Source organism: Bactrocera neohumeralis, chromosome 3 (assembly GCF_024586455.1).
Source record: "Bactrocera neohumeralis isolate Rockhampton chromosome 3, APGP_CSIRO_Bneo_wtdbg2-racon-allhic-juicebox.fasta_v2, whole genome shotgun sequence".
Lineage (NCBI taxonomy): Eukaryota > Metazoa > Arthropoda > Insecta > Diptera > Tephritidae > Bactrocera > Bactrocera neohumeralis.
The window spans coordinates 41,172,918-41,188,970 of NC_065920.1; the positions used below are offsets into that span (position 1 = coordinate 41,172,918).

The following is a 16,053-nucleotide window of genomic DNA, read 5'->3' on the forward strand; positions in this document are numbered from 1 at the left end:
TGTATGTGTGTTCATTTGTGTGTGTTGGTGGTTGTATGGTCAGTTTTTGCCAGTGCTGTGGCTACATTTATTTCATAAATACGCTGGTGGCGCCGCCGCTGCTGCTGCCGCTGTTGGTGCTGCACTTTATCGCGGTTAACTGATGCGGTGGCACTGACAACTTCGGAATTTTCAATAAAAAGCCAAATTTCGCCAATATCGGTGGGGTGTGAGTTGCGCACGGCTGCTATATGCAAAAGTTATTGCTTGTGTAATTTAAGCTTTGATCGCTGAAATTCATTTGATTCGCATGGATTAAAAGGATATTAAACTAAGCTGTGCGGTCAACTGACTGACTGACTAGCTGGCAGCCACTCCGATAATACACGTCATATTTCATTAATAAAATATGGCGAAAAAGCGCATTCGCAATCTATTTTTTTCACAATTTGAACACAATTTTTTACTCAGCCAGTTTTTCATACATTTCGTTCAGTTCTTATTTCTTAAAAGAGAAATAATAAATATAACATATCAATATGTTTACATAGAGTTTAAATTTTTTTTTGGTATGATATTTGTTTACAAATATTCTTTAGATAATAATAAAGCGTTATGCCGTCAGGCGTAATGAAAAACTTAATAAAAATTTTATGTAACGAAGTTGGCCGCTTTTTTCCAGCAAAACTAAATAGTTTTTATACAAAAGTTTTACAAGTTTCTGCTTTAACAAATAAACCCACTTGAAATTTTGGGAATATTAATCGCAGTAAAACTATGACTTTAAAAATATGTGAACATAGCCGCAGCTCAGACATCTTTTATTATACAAGGTTCGTTCTAAAGAAACAGGACTTTTTGAATCTAACACCCCCTGGTAACGCCATCCATATGTCGACTGGTGCGTTAGAATCTGCTATCTTTATCGACTGTTCAGGGTGAATTTCATGACATTTCATTTATTGGAAGTGATGTTATTGCGTTTTACGTGTCAGTATGTTTGTGTTATAGGTGCGAAAAAGAGCTTCGAACAAAGAGCCAACATTAAATTTGGTTTTAAAATTGGTAAACCTTTTACCGAAACGTTTCAATTGATGAAACAAGTTTATGGCGATGATTGCCTATCCCGTAGCAGATTACACGAGTGGTTTCAACGTTTTCAAAGTGGTTGTGAGGACATAAATGACGATCAACATGTGGCCGTGATCACCGGAAATTCCTTCGAAGCTGTGTGTGAATTCATCAAAAATCAGCCGAAAATATCATTGAAATTCATGGAAATGGAGCTGAACATCTCCAAAACATCGATTTATTGCATTTTGACCGAACATTTGGGCTTACGAAAGGTGTGTGCACGGTTTGTTCCGCACAAATTGGCTGACGACCAAAAATTGCTCAGAATCCAACATTCAAAGGACGAATATTTGACCAAAATCACATTTTAATTATTAAGGACTCCGGTGTTCACCTGATGCGACACCGCGCACTTCCTATGGAGGGCAGAAAAAAGTCAAAACCTTTACCGACTACTGCACTGAAAGCGAAGACCTTATGCGACGTAGAGGCCATTCAAAGGACTTGCACCGGCATGCTGGCGACCATACCGGCCAACGAGCTAAAACACTTGTTCGACACGCTTTTGGACCGTGCAAAAAGCTGTATTGAAGCAGAAGGAGACTATTTTGAATAAAATAAATCGATTTATCCGAAAAACCATACCTGTAAACCTTGAAAATATTGTTGGAAAATATGATCCGTTAGTAAATCATTAAACTCTAGAAATTTCAGCTTAATAAGTCAGTGAAATTTTTCCACCATGATGCTCAAATGATCTAAAAAGATCTGGAGGATGCAATCAATAATGAATGTTTCACCCAAGTGAGGAGTTAAGTTCTTTTAAAACCATTCCTGGAAAACACAGGGAGAAGAAACGATTAAAATTTTGCATATGGTTCAAGCATGTCTTCTGTAAATTCCGGAAATCATTGACCAATTATTCTTATCAAACTGCCTCGGATGAGAGACTCCCCCTTCGGCTGACGATCGTGGCAAACGATTATCTGTTTTTACCACCTGGAACGCCCGGGAAGATTGTTTCATGGGAAGGTTCCGGTCTGAAAACAAAAATACATTATTTTTGTCCACGTGAAAATAGAATGATTTACGAAATACGCATCACCGCCGTCCAAAAATACGATGGACGGGACAAGGACTGAGGTGAGTTGGTCCTTGTGGCATTTACTACAGTGGCCATATAAAGGAGCGCAAACTTGGTGTGGGATCCGAGGCCGGGAGAGAGACTCCGTCGCCGAACTGAAACATTCAAAGCTCGATGGATGTCATTACTGATGAAACAAAATTTATCAAATTGACCAAAGTTCTTTAACATATCGCTGATCTGCGCCCACGTCCCGACGAAAGAGAAGGATGATGTGAAAAAAGATGCTTTCTACGAACGATTAAAGAGCGCACCTACCCACCACTGCTCCCGCCAACTTGATGTCAAAATTTTGTTCCGACTTTAAGCGATTCTCAGATGGGCAAAGAAGGATTCTTTGCACTCACGGTCGTGCATAAATTTAGCCTCCAACGAAACATCCCCAAATGGGTCTCAACGATTTTCATTATTTAATCGATTCTTTCCTCTATCGACTTCGCCGGGACACTTGCCGAAATATGGTTACTTGAAACAATAAACACTAGATTCCAGCATCGAAAAAAAAATACTAAATTTACCTGGCTGTAACAAAACCTCGAAAATTAGCCACTAACCAGATCGATTATATAATGTGACCAAGCCGGAAGACACGTCTCAGCGTGTTCTAGAAAATACATCGTAGCCTCTGTCACAAGGAAGGTTCGACGTCGAGAAGCTGCAGTCAAAACAGATAGCCAAACGATTTTTTGCACTACGGCTTTCGACTCCTGCACTCTGAGAGCATCTCGTCAACAGCATCGTTAAAGGGTTAAAGTGAGGACGGCATTTCATATCCTCTGCATGTGCAGCTGCAACCGAAACCATAAGTTTTCGAAAAATGCAAAAAAGCAGCGCCGTGTCGCAGCGGAGATGGGATAGATACCGGCAGTTGAAGAGGAAATCGAGCCGCATTTGCAGACAGAAAAAAAAGAGGCCGAAATGCATGAGTATGAAGTGATAAGCCGACAGGGGCAATGCTGGAAAATTTACTACGAAAAAAAGGCAGCAAATAGAAAGTTCCAGACCCCTAGCACTACCCGCTTGTAGAACCATTTACACCGGTAATCTAGCGACGGTGCTCAAAGCAAAGATGCCCTATGAGGGAACACTTCTCCAGACTGCTGCGGCAGAGAAAGCATAACGCCAGAAGAAGGTGAACCCGATTCGCATCCATTAGCATCTTTGAAAAATATGGTCGGACGAAAGCATACCCAACGATTTGCCTTTATGTCTCGATGTCTGAATTTGGCATTCCCGCAAAGCTAATATGGCTATGTAAGCTGACGTTAAGCAACACCACCTCCGTCAGGTTTGGGAAGGATCTCTCCAAGGTAGAGCCGTAATCGAAGTTTCAGATATACGACTCTCTTCGTGTGAACAACAACTCGGTACAAAAGAACTTTTGGAGAAATTCAAACATCTCGGACTGCAGAACTAAAACCGAGAGCCAATTTTCTATAATAGTGAACAGCTGCTGGCGTATGCTCATGATATTGATATCATGGCCTCAACACCCGCGCCCTTAATTCTCCTTTCAGTTCATTGAATAAGGCAGCGAAGCAAATGGGTCTGGTGGTGAACGAGGGTAAGACGAAATATCTCCTGTCATCAAACAAATAGTCGTCACACTCGTCACTTGGCTTTCACCTCACTGTTGACAGTCATAACTTCGAAGTAGTAGATAGTTCTCCAGCCTGCTGAACGGCAGTGAAAGCATAACACCAGGAGAAGGAGAACCCGATTCCCCAATCGATGCAGACGTTTAGCTGCCCGACCTTGAAGAAGTTAGAATAGCAATCACCCGCTTGAAGAAAAGTCCTCTCTCGATGGATTTCAATATTCAAAGCTGCCTTTATGCTGCGATGTCTAAATTTGTATCCCCGCAAAACTTATAAGGCTGTGTAAACTGACGTTGAGCAATACGTCCTGCGTCAGGACCGAAAGGACTTGAACGTTCATTACAAAACCGAGGAGTTTCACGACTTGCGTTTTTGAGAGAAAGTTGCTGCTGAAAATAATTCGAGTTCTTTGCGCGTTGAACTTAATCGACAAGATATCGCTTTTAGTCGATGCAACGATGAGCCGGTATATTGATATACAGTCGTCACACTTGACTTAGTTCAGTTACGACAGTCATAACTTTGAAGATGTAGACAATTTCGTCTATTTAGGAACCAGTATAACACCACCAACAATGTCAGGCTGGAAATCCAACGGAGGATAACTCTTGGTTGCTCCGAATGGAACACTCAAAAACCAAACTCTAAAGTCACTCATAATTCCCGTCGTTTTATGTGGTGCAGAGGCTCGATGACAACATCTGATGAGTAGTTGTGAGTTTTCGAGAGAAAAGAAAGATTTATGGAAGATCTCGCACTCCTGTTGGATATACGACGACATTGATATAGTTCAACGAATTAAAAACAGCGGCTTCGCTTGGAATGTTGTCCGAATTGGCGCCACGCTCTGCGATAAGAAGAAACGACTAGCGCGCTCTTTTTAACTTTGCTATAATTGTGTAAGCGGTGTCTACGCCAGTAAAGAAGAAGAGAAGATAATCAGTTCAACGACACCTCGCCACTGCCTTCGGCTCAAGCAATTATTGTTAGCTGCCTAGTAAAACACTTCCAATATAAACAGCGCTCCTTTATTTAACAAAAAATGCTATCGAAACCAAACGTCTGACTTATACAAATTCACTTTTCAAAGTCAACACAGAAGGCCATTCGAATTGATTCCAAAATAATAACAACTTAATCTCAATAAATTATAACTTAACATACAAATATGTATTTGCGTGCATATTCAGCCACAAGCGCAACATAATTTATTATGCAGATAATGACAAGCTTTGCTCAAAAACTTCCGTTACTCCAAGCGCGCAACGCCACGCGACGCTCCTGTCACCCCCTCCCCCACTGTTATTCGTACGCGTGAGTTGCGCAAAAAGTTTTTATGCTCATGATTTGCATTTTAAAGTGAATCATTTTTCATTGGTCGCACAAAACACCAAAAAAAAAAAAAAAAAAAAAAAAATATGAAAAACCCAGCAAAAATTGCAAAAACAAAAAAGTGGCAAAGTGAGCAAAAATATAAGAAATAGTAATAACGAACGCAATTATATGCATATATGTATATATATATATGTATATGTGTGTGTATGTACAACAACTGCGCCACGACCACTGATGCGCGGCATTAAGGTTCAATTAATCTGTGTCAGTTTTGTTATTGCTTTTGCACACTTTATATTTTTATGCAATTTCGTTTGAAATTTCACCAAACCAAGCGAAACAATAGCATTTTGTTGCATAGCGGCAGGCGCAAAAACTACACAAAACCGAAATAATTATAATAGTTTTTGAAATAGCGCAGCAAAGAAATTAAGCAACATCATTTTTCAAATTAATTAATGCACGTACAGCTGCATAATGCTTGGCGCTAATTAGAAAAAACACACGCACAAAATAACAAAAACAATAAAACTGTCGAAGAAAAGTGCATTCAAATGGAAAAACTTCAAAAATTCGCAACATTTATTTGGAAACTAAAATAAATTAAATTAAAACAATTACAGTAAGGGTTAAACTCAATGCCAACATTTTTTACATTCATAAATAAGAAAATAAAAAATCATTACATTAGGTATGTGGCGGATGGGAGCGATATATCCATATGGTATCGTTTGTGCTCGACAACTGAAACAACGAATAAGTTATACGAAGGCCAGGGAGGAATCTGCAGAGCTCGAAAGCTAGTCGAGGATTTTCGGTTCTCACAAGAAATAGCAACAAGCTTCTTCATTATGAGTATCATTTGGGCGACTGGTCATAGCGCAATTACTGGAAACTGCAACGCCGATGAACTCACAAGAAGCCACAACCTTGCCCAGCACACATCGCAGTCAAATGAGTTGGATATCTGTTGTCTACTTGCCTTCTAACACTCAATCTTCCACCCGCTAGCAGATGTTGGTCGACAACCAGCTTCTGTGCGACTGTGAGTCTAGAGTGGAACGAAAGATATATACTGAACTACTGGCCGTTCGGAAATCGTAAAAGTTCTCACTAAATGTTGTTCAAAGGTCATTCATACAGTGAGGCCGAAAATTCTGAATATAACATCATTCAAATGGGCTCCACGACTTCTTTTGCAGGAGCGAATTCGACGAACCCAAATTTCTTATACTTTTTCCACTAAATCAAGTCGTGTTCTACGTTCAATGTTGAATTACAACTTCTTGAAGGCCATTCAATGTCACAATTTCTTAAAATAATCAAATATCCAAACATTTCTCGCAATAATTCGGTTGTTGCATGTGGTGTGTGCTACGTTGCCCCGTCTTGTTGGAAGCAGACGTTGGCAAGATCAACTTCTTCCTAATGCGGTCATTAAAAATTGGTTTTCATCGATCACCAGCTTCATTTCGAAATACGTACGGACAGATGATTCTACCAGACTAAAACACACCAAACTGTCAATTTAGAGGAATGTAGTGGTTGATCATTTATTTACCGCACCACTTAAATCAAAAGGACCCTCAATGTAAAAGATAATTTTCTTAAAAAAATAGTTATTGTTTTCAAGTTGTTCCAAGACAAAATCAGAAATCTCACGACCTTTACGGTGGTCAAATAGCTTCAGCTCTTGAGTCAGAATAATTTTATATGGATGCAAGCCCAAACCTTTTCTCAGAACTCGCCAGGATGTGATTTGAGACAGTCCTAACTATTGAGAATGCCTTGGAATCGACATATTGCAGTCTTCTGTAACACTTGCCTGAACATCAGCAATATTTTCTTTACTCCGAGCTGTTTTTTTATCTTATTGACACTTGAACATTATGTAAAGAAAATGTGCGCTCGAAATTTTCAACAATTCGAGGAATAACGAACACAGGTGAAAGATTACTTTTATAATAAAATTGAAAAATTTGTAAACGTTGTTCTTGTGTACATATGTATATCTTTCCATAATGAAATTGTCAACAGTACTAAATGCAATGAAAAAGAATTACAATTAATAACATATTAAGAATGGTCGAAACGATACTTAGAAATCATATCATTACTATTGGAAAGCCCGGAACAATCAATTATATAAGAGTTTTAGGTGCGATAACAAAGAACCTAATAATAATTTCTAAGCTGTCCAGATGAGGTCTCTGTAAGGGCTGAAGTCTTAACCTAATCCTAGCTGTTAAAACTAGCGCAGTGTTCTGCCTACTGGGTCCGGCACTCGAAGTGTAACCAACTTCAGACCGTTAGCGCATCTGTCGCACTGGAATCAGCTGTTTATAAATTTGCTGAATCACAGTTCGGACTATTATTCACAAGTGTACAAAAGCGTTTTGTCAAAAATGAACCCAAAAAAAAATGATCAGCGATGGAATTCAAACGTAATAGTGTGATGGCTTTATATTTAGTTGGAAAATCACAGCCAGCAATTGTTCGTGTGCTCAAACACCTTTTTTTTTAACCTTTAAAGCTTTTGTTTATCGCACCATCACTCGTTACAATGATACTGGTAGCATCGCAAAACGCCATGGAGGTGGTCATCAAAAGACTGTAAAGTCACGTGAGATGGTTCGGAAAGTGAAGAAGCGACTTGAGCGAAATTCACGACGAAGTGCCAATCAAATGGCTAAAGAACTGAAAATATTCGACCGCAGCATCCGACGCATTTATAAAAATGCGCTCAAGGTCAAGCCATACAAGTTTCAAAAGGCTCATAATCTCACACCGAAGCAGCAAAAAGTAAGACTTGAGAGAGCAAAGCAGTTGCTTCGCTTGGCCGAAAGCGGAAAAAAATTTTCCAATTGAGCAATTCGTAAACTCTCAAAACGATAGAGTTTACTTGACCAACCGTTCATACGAGAATCTAAGTCATCGGTTGGCCACCAGGAGGCAGCACCCGCCACAAATAATGGTTTGGGCCGTTGTCACCGCAGATGGGCGCTCTCCAATTGTTTTCATCGAGCCTGGCGTCAAAGTAAATGCGACATATTATTATGCGGGATAGTATTCTGGAGGCTGCTTTGAAGCCATGGGCAAACAAATATTTTGGTCGCAAACCATGGACGTATCAACAAGACTCAGCACCGTCTCACAAAGCGCGAGTGAACCAAAAATGGCTGAAAAACAACATTCCGAACTTCATTACGACCACACAATGGCTCTCGAATTCACCAGACGCGAATCCAATGGATTATTTTCTCTGGGCCATTTTGGAGAACATGGTCCGAAGTAAAAAATACACCAGTCTCGAGATGCTGAAGGAAGCCATTGTCGGTGAGTGGGCCAAAATACCGGTAAGTCACATTCGGGCAGCTTGCGATTCGTTTTTTGACCGTCTCAAGGCCATAGTTAAGGCAAAAGGTGGTCATATCAAGCAAAAGTGAATTGGTCCTGAATTTATGATTATTTTCACACATTTTGTACTTTAAAATCAATAAAAATAATTTTCTAAACCGAATTTATGGCTTTTTTAATTTTACCCGGACCCTGTATTATATCCATATTTACCACCAGACCCTATCATAACCAGAAACGGCTCTAAACTGCATTAAGATATCTTACAGATTCATTGTTAATTTTGGTAACACGAAAAACATAGGCATATTCGGTACCTGATGGCTTGAATACTTAAGGTTCGATTTCGACCATTTCAAAGGAGAGGTGCCACTATATAAAGATATAATTTTTATTTCGATATGTTTATTACGAATATCTTCTAATATCTTGTATATTATATATGTATACTAAATATGTGGTAATATTAGAAGTAGGCGTGAATGGAGTATGATTTCACCAATTAACACACCGAATAATAAATAATGAACTGTTAGTGGAAGATACTACCACTTAGGCTGCTATATATAGCTTTCGTACTTTGCGGATATTTATATTAAACCTTTGTGGGGTTATAATTTAGCGCAAATTACACGGCGACATTCAACCTCACTACGAGTATGAAGTATTTTTCCTTTTGCTGCTTGCTAGCAGTCGTTTGAACCGTTAACTTCAAATCACAGCAAATTTAGTATCGCGCTGAATTATTTCTAAAAGCGCTTAACAAAACTGATTATTCTTATTACATTAATGATGATCATTAAAAGGAAATGTGAAGCGTTCAGGGTTGGCGGACCTTACGGCGAGGATTTCTGCGGTCGGGTTAACTTTTTTGCCGCACTATACATAGCAGAGCATAAGTATTTAGCATGAAACTGCATAAAAGTCGACAGACAAAAGGCAGCTAACGCGAAAGTCAAAAAGCAAAATGCGAAAAGAAATTAAACAACCTGAAAGTATGCAATGAATAAGGCGAAACTGCAAATCAGACTGCCCAAGATGGACTTGACTCGTGAGACAGGCGCGTCTCTAACGGCGTTGATGTTGTTGAAAGTCGTGCTAAAAAAACTTTATATTACATTTTATTTGAATTTGTTCTTATTTGATTTCATTTTTTATGCAATGTAGTGGAAATGTTAGCAGGTACTTACCGACACCGTCGCGCCACTCCTCGACCCCATAATCAGGTAAGGCATTCAAGTCAAATTTATTTCTATGGCGGTGTTTACCAACTTGTTTTCGTTTTTTTTTTTTTTGTTATTTTTTCGGCGGTCATAATTTTCAGTGAATTTTTAATTTTCGCGAAAAAGCGGCAGAGGAAGTGAGTTGAAAAAGAAACGCGAAAAGGTAGACGTTGAAATTTTTATAAATGTTTATTTAATCGTTTTTGCCGTTTTTTGTTTCGTTTTTGCGAAGTTATTTTCCGTGTGGCAGACGAAAAGTTGCATGGCAGCAACGTCGCGTCAGGAGGCAGAAGACAGGAGCGCCAAGTGGCGGTGGTGAAGTGGTTGTTGTCGATAAGTGGACATTCCACGAACACACACCGGCAAATTGGTGGCGTGTGTGTGTGAGTGAGGAAGGATGGACAGCGCACGGCGAAGCGAGACGTTACGTAGATTTACATGTAAAGGAAAAAGCAAAGAGGAAAGTCAAATAAATGCAATATACGTATATAAAATATGTTTTGAGGTAGTATGAAATTTGCGAGCGTTGCAGTAAAAAAAGAAAATAATCATGAAATAATTATATTAATTATATTTGCGTTAAATACGACATTATTCACATTTTGACCACCTTTTCAGTACTTATTGTCGGGTTTTCACTTTTATTTTTTGAGTTTTGTGCTGTTGCCAAGAAATATGTTCAAGTAAACGGTAAAAATTATGTAATTGGAAACTATATTTTTAGCTAGAAATACCATATTGCAAATTGTCTAAAAATTTTGGTATCAATGAAACGCTGAATTTGAGGTGAAATGAGTTTTAAGTTGACTGTAATTCTAATTGTGGTTGGCAAAAATTGAACTGATGCCGCTGTGCGCGATTTTATTGTTTAAAAGGTCTATATTGTGGGTTCAGTTTTTAAAATTTACATTAAAATGGACCTTAAGTATAGTGTGCAAATGTTGTGTCCGTATAGTAATAAACAGAAAAGCCAAAATCTCTTGTTATTTGATCTCTTGAGACTTTTCTCTGTGGGGTATTGTGAAGAGTTGCGAATAATGAAAAGCTAGATACAGGGGTTAGTCAATAAGAGTTCCACTCAATTCCTCATAAGACCTGCCTATGATCACTCAAGCGAACTGGCGGGTTGTTGGCGTCATTCAATAACAATTTGTGCAAAAAATGTTTGCCCTAATGCATTACTAACCCCTACATGATTCCGCAGGCTCTTGCCGTAGCACCGTAGCTGAAGAACTTTAAGTAAACGAACAGTAACATCCACAGACTTCGAGCCAGTCTACCTACTTTTATGTGTTTAGTCATCAAAGGACCTTAGTTCCTAACAGGTCAATTGTAAAGTCCGCGGCCATTTTCTTGGCAAAATTCAGCATAGTTCATAGATGATACACCGATTATGGTGTACTTCAACTTTTCGATACCATGTTTGTAGTACGATTAGTACGATGCTTGAAAATAGACCTCAGTTTTGGCGATCACCTCTCCATTTGACGAAAATTCGAAACAAAATTCATGACTTTTTTCCATCGTTTTCACTAACTTGAGACAGTGTGCAATGTCATGAAGAATAACAATTTTTCCCCTTCGAAGGCATCCGTTTTTCGGCGATTTCGTTCTTCAAACGATCTAAGGCAGCGACTATTACTGTTGCTGACAGTTCTTCTTTTTTCAAGATAGTCCATAAAAATTTTCCTTGAGAATATTGAAATACAATATATTAACACTGCAAGTCGACTTTCGCGTTTTCCACGCTTTGGAGCGGGTTGATCGTGTGCAGTCCACTCGCATGACTGTCGATTGGACTTCTTAATGAAATGGTGGAGCCATATTTCATCCATTGTCATATATCGACATAAAAACTCAAGATTGTTATGGTGGAACATCTCCTATTACTGCTTCAAATCATCAATTCGCCGTTGTTTTTGGACAAAAATGGGCTTGCAAGAGTATGAGAAAACAAGTATTCGGGAATGATATAATCTTTTGGGTGTCTGCTATCTCGAACAACTTCACTTTACGCTCATACAAATTTATTTTGTGGAATTTTTTGCTATTTTCGTCGGTAACAACCTCCTTTGAGCGTCCACTGCGTTTGCCGTCTTCGGCGACCTTCTCACCACCTCTATACTTAGCATACCAATCCTTGATGGTTAATTTTCCTGGGTCAGTGTCTGCAAACTCGCCAGCAAGTCAATTGAGTTGTCAAAAGGTTCAAGCAATGCTGTTTACACCTACATTGATTTTCGAACATCATCGACACAAAGTCACACTTTGAGATAGGAGTATATGTATATAACCCGCTCATTTGAAAAGTGATACAGTACAGGTCCAGACCACTTTTACGTATTTGTGAGCAGATATACTGAGTCAATATTAAGCGTTCCAATATCGTTCCGGAATATAGATCATATTCTGAAATCTTCATTCAAAGGTTTCCTTGCATGTTTCCTGATTCTTTTATAGTTGTAAATACGGGGTTTGTCCGAAAAATTATGGGACTGATTTTCTTCCGCCACGACTATACTTCGGAGCGTGCGCGCACCGACTGGATTCGGTAGAGGGCGTTCCTAGCTAACGAACGAGCGGCTGGTCAGTTGTCTCCGAGCACCTGGAGAGTCAGGAAAAAGTGTGAGTGGTGCGAGCCGAAAATGCAGCGTTCGTTAGAGCAGAGGTACGCGATTTAATTCTGATGAAACTCGATAAATTTGCAACAAAAAGGTTTGATATGATCAAACATGCTTACCCAGATGTTGCTTTAGCAAGAAGTGGTGTGTGAAATTACGGCGAGTTAAAGTGTACCAAGAAAATTTGAACATATGTGAAAGTGACCCTCAATTTTTGAATAACGTAATCACAGGTGAAAAGTCATGGATCTTTGAGTATGATATATAATAAGTATAAGACAAAGAGGCAATCTTCCTTTTCTTTTGAGACGACAGATGGGAACCAAATAGCATGCACCTAGGATCTGAAGGCTATTCCGGAGAATGCCTTCCGTGACGCCTTCAATACTTAGAAATCGCGCTGGCAGCGCTGTATCGACGCAGAAGGTGCCTATTTCAAAGTTTTTAAAGAATTGTGGCGATTGGTTCAATACATTTTTTTAAATCGACTCAGTCCTATTACTTCCCGGACAAACAAATTAATTTTTTCTTTGGCTCCGTTTATCATCTGTTTATCTTTGGTGTCTGTGCCAGTTTTTTCATTACTCGTGAAGGAGCCAGAGATCGTAAATATTTTGTCCATATCCCATCCAAGTAGTCTCTTAGTTAGTCGTAATGTTAAATTTTTTCCTAGCTGTTGCAATTAAAAAGTTACCAAACCATAATCTATGAGCCAATATCAGGGGAGTCTTCATCTGAAACTGTGCGCTTTTTCATTGATAAGAAAGAAATTGAATTGTTGAATTGAAGTTGTTATCTAATTAAATAATATAACTACATCCATGGCTTCTGAGAAAATTTATTGCTATAAGCAATTTACAAAGTTAAATTAATTTACATATCAAAAACTGAAACCCGCTTATGAGCAACTGTTTCTCTAGTCTAAGGCCCTATTGTTTTACGCGGACAGGTACGATTCTCAGAAGGATAATCGCTGCTTCTGTGCACACTACTGCACACTCCGGCATTTTTAAAGCCACTTCCGCCATTCTGCGCACAAGCCGCTGTTTAGCCCTCAGATAATCATTATAATTATATTATTAGCGCGAATTTCAAATATTTGTATACATATTGCTCAGCGATGTTTATCTTCATTATACCGCACCATATTTAGCAAGGAGCGAGTTCGCGAAGCATTCAAGGAAATCACTATGAACGCCGTGAAGAAAGCTAAGACGTTGAGTGCTTCTGAAAGCTTTATAAAATATGATACTCACACTCCTTCAGAGCGGATACACACAAACGGCAGACAGACTGCTCGCAGGCGCGGTCGTTAATATGGATTTACCACTTTTTTGTGCTATTATAGCAGACGTTGAGTCTTGCGCTCCTCTGAACTGCAAGTCACAAATGAAGTGGCGAATTAAACTAAAAAAGGATTATTGCAGTGTACAAGTGGCACGCAAGTGGCAACTGGAGACTTTTGCAGACACTGCTGCGTTGCTGTAGCTCATTATGCTACATTGCACGCTGACACAAGAATAACAAAAAAAAATACCAGAAAAGGTGGCTAAACTTGCTAAGTTGGATTCTCAATTTAATAAGACTTTAGCGCAATAGCTGAGTATTCCGTTTTCGGTTAGTTTAATAAAATTTAATATTAAATTGTTGTAGCTATTTTATTTTTTTAAGATATATGTATAAGCAATTTTCTAACAGTTGAAAAAATCGTACACTGTAAATTCCTTGCTGTTCACTTTAGGGCCGTCTTCGATGCTACGAAAGTAAATCAATAATATTTTCTCAAAAATATTTCCTTCAAAAACCGTTAGTTTACCACAAACAAAGCAACTTGCACCCTTTTAAAGAATAATTTTTTGGATCTTGGTTGGAATAGTCAAATAGGTGGGACGAATACGAGTATATTATGCGTAATATGTATAGAAATTAATTGAGCAGAAGATCGCGGTCCTTGGCTTACTTTAGTGGTGTATGCTGTGGCCTCTACAATTTTCTTACACACTCTCTTGTTTTCTACTCCCTCAGTCGCTGCACTTTAATAAAGCTTATGGCATTACCTTGCATAAGCAGATTTAGCTCTCCGTTCTACCTAAAATACCACTTACCATTAACTTTTATTGCTCCAAAGATTATTCTTAGGAACCTTCTTTCGAAGACTTGCATTGGTAGAGGTAGTCTACATATGTAGTTCAGCGTGGTATCACTCCAGGCAAGTTTGACTGCAGTAATTAATGTTTCTTAATCTCCGTATAACTTTCTTCTTACATAAACTTTCCGTGTTAGCCTGCCTCAAATGCCTTCAATCGCGTTAAAATCCGCAGAATATGATGATGAAGTCTTAATTTCCACGTTTTCCCTTAGATTTCATTTCAATGACTTAATTGCATTATCTTGTTGAAAAAATCTGTGTTGTTAGGTAACTCTGTGGAGATCATTTAGTAATGAAATGGCTCCGTCACAGTTTTAGAGCGCTCTCACGTTTTATCCAAATCAATGAAATTAAATTGCTCCATAAAACGTGCTGCCTCCGAATTCCATCACCTCAACTTCTCGGTTGTTAGTATTGAGAGGCCATCGGGTCTATTTAAATTAAAAAGATTTTCATCTGTAAAAGCAATAGTACGTCAATCATAGAGTCGAATGTAAGGTTGAGCACTCCCAGTCATGTACACTTTCGCGAATTGCAGCCATTATTGTTTTGTGGATGGCATGCAAAGAGGGGTTTTCCATACTTTTTAGACGCTCAAGATGTTCTGCATTTTTGATTGTGATTGAAAGGCTTGCGCATATGTAGGTTGCCTTTTATATTTCGGGATTCGAGAACAAACCCATATTTTAAAATATCCTCCATTAAGATCTATATACTTTTGCATGAGTTTGCAACAATTTTCGCAGTACTTTGCCACTCTGATTGAGGTTTCTCTAAAGCATAGTTCTGCACCATCAACCGCTTCATCAGTTGTCGAAAAACGTTGACCTATTAGTTTATATAAAAAATTTGTACGGAAATAAAAGGTTATTTCGGTCCTAACGCAGAACTTTACGATGAATGACTCATCATATTGATGGTTTGAGTGCTCAAAAATGCAATTCTTTCAGTCGATTTTTTAGAGCTCGTTTTATTGAGGTAAAATGAGCGATCTGACTTCGGCAGTTGGTTTTCGTAATTTCCAGAAAGACAACTGGCGAACAAATGATTGTGTATCAGTCAGAATTTGCGCGTAGCCGTACGTCTCACGATTTCATAGACGAGTTTCGAAGCACAGCTATCGTACTTTTACTAACATTTTTCTCAACCAAACGACACGATACTTTTTTGGAATCCTACACGTACAAATACTCAAATGTACGAGCAATATTGAATGTATGCTGGTCCCATTTATGCCTATAGCTGTCTCTGTCACACGATAGATTACATGACGATCTGACGATATTAGTTTCTGCCCAGCAGCAATAGTTTCCGCAACAAAAACTGATTATAGACGACCTTTATGCAATCCCGTTTGGGCTCAACTTCGACCTCGATAGAATTCACCACTGGTCTTTGACGAAGCTTCACCGCCAAAAACTGAATTATAGTAAGTTCTTCGATGCACTGTTTCTAAGACAAACTACGTCGAAAGTTATAAAAAATAATTGCGCAAAAATCTTCGGTATCCAATTTCATCTTTTGGGCGATATGAATATTATAAGTTACTATAAATAACACAAATAGCGCTCGT

At 38.7% G+C, this 16,053-nt stretch overlaps 1 protein-coding gene and 1 long non-coding RNA gene across 2 annotated transcripts in view; one reads left to right on the plus strand and one right to left on the minus strand.

The window, feature by feature from the left end:
• LOC126752734 (uncharacterized) overlaps window positions 1–16,053 on the plus strand; it is a 343,225-nt gene that overhangs the window by 186,611 nt on the left and 140,561 nt on the right. The window lies entirely within an intron of this gene.
• Window positions 1–16,053, minus strand: part of LOC126752541 (uncharacterized) — a 281,963-nt gene that overhangs the window by 30,442 nt on the left and 235,468 nt on the right. The window contains exon 11 of the mRNA XM_050463430.1: window positions 9,678–9,758. Coding sequence (XP_050319387.1) covers window positions 9,678–9,758 — 81 coding nt within the window. The remainder of the gene's footprint in view (window positions 1–9,677; window positions 9,759–16,053) is intronic.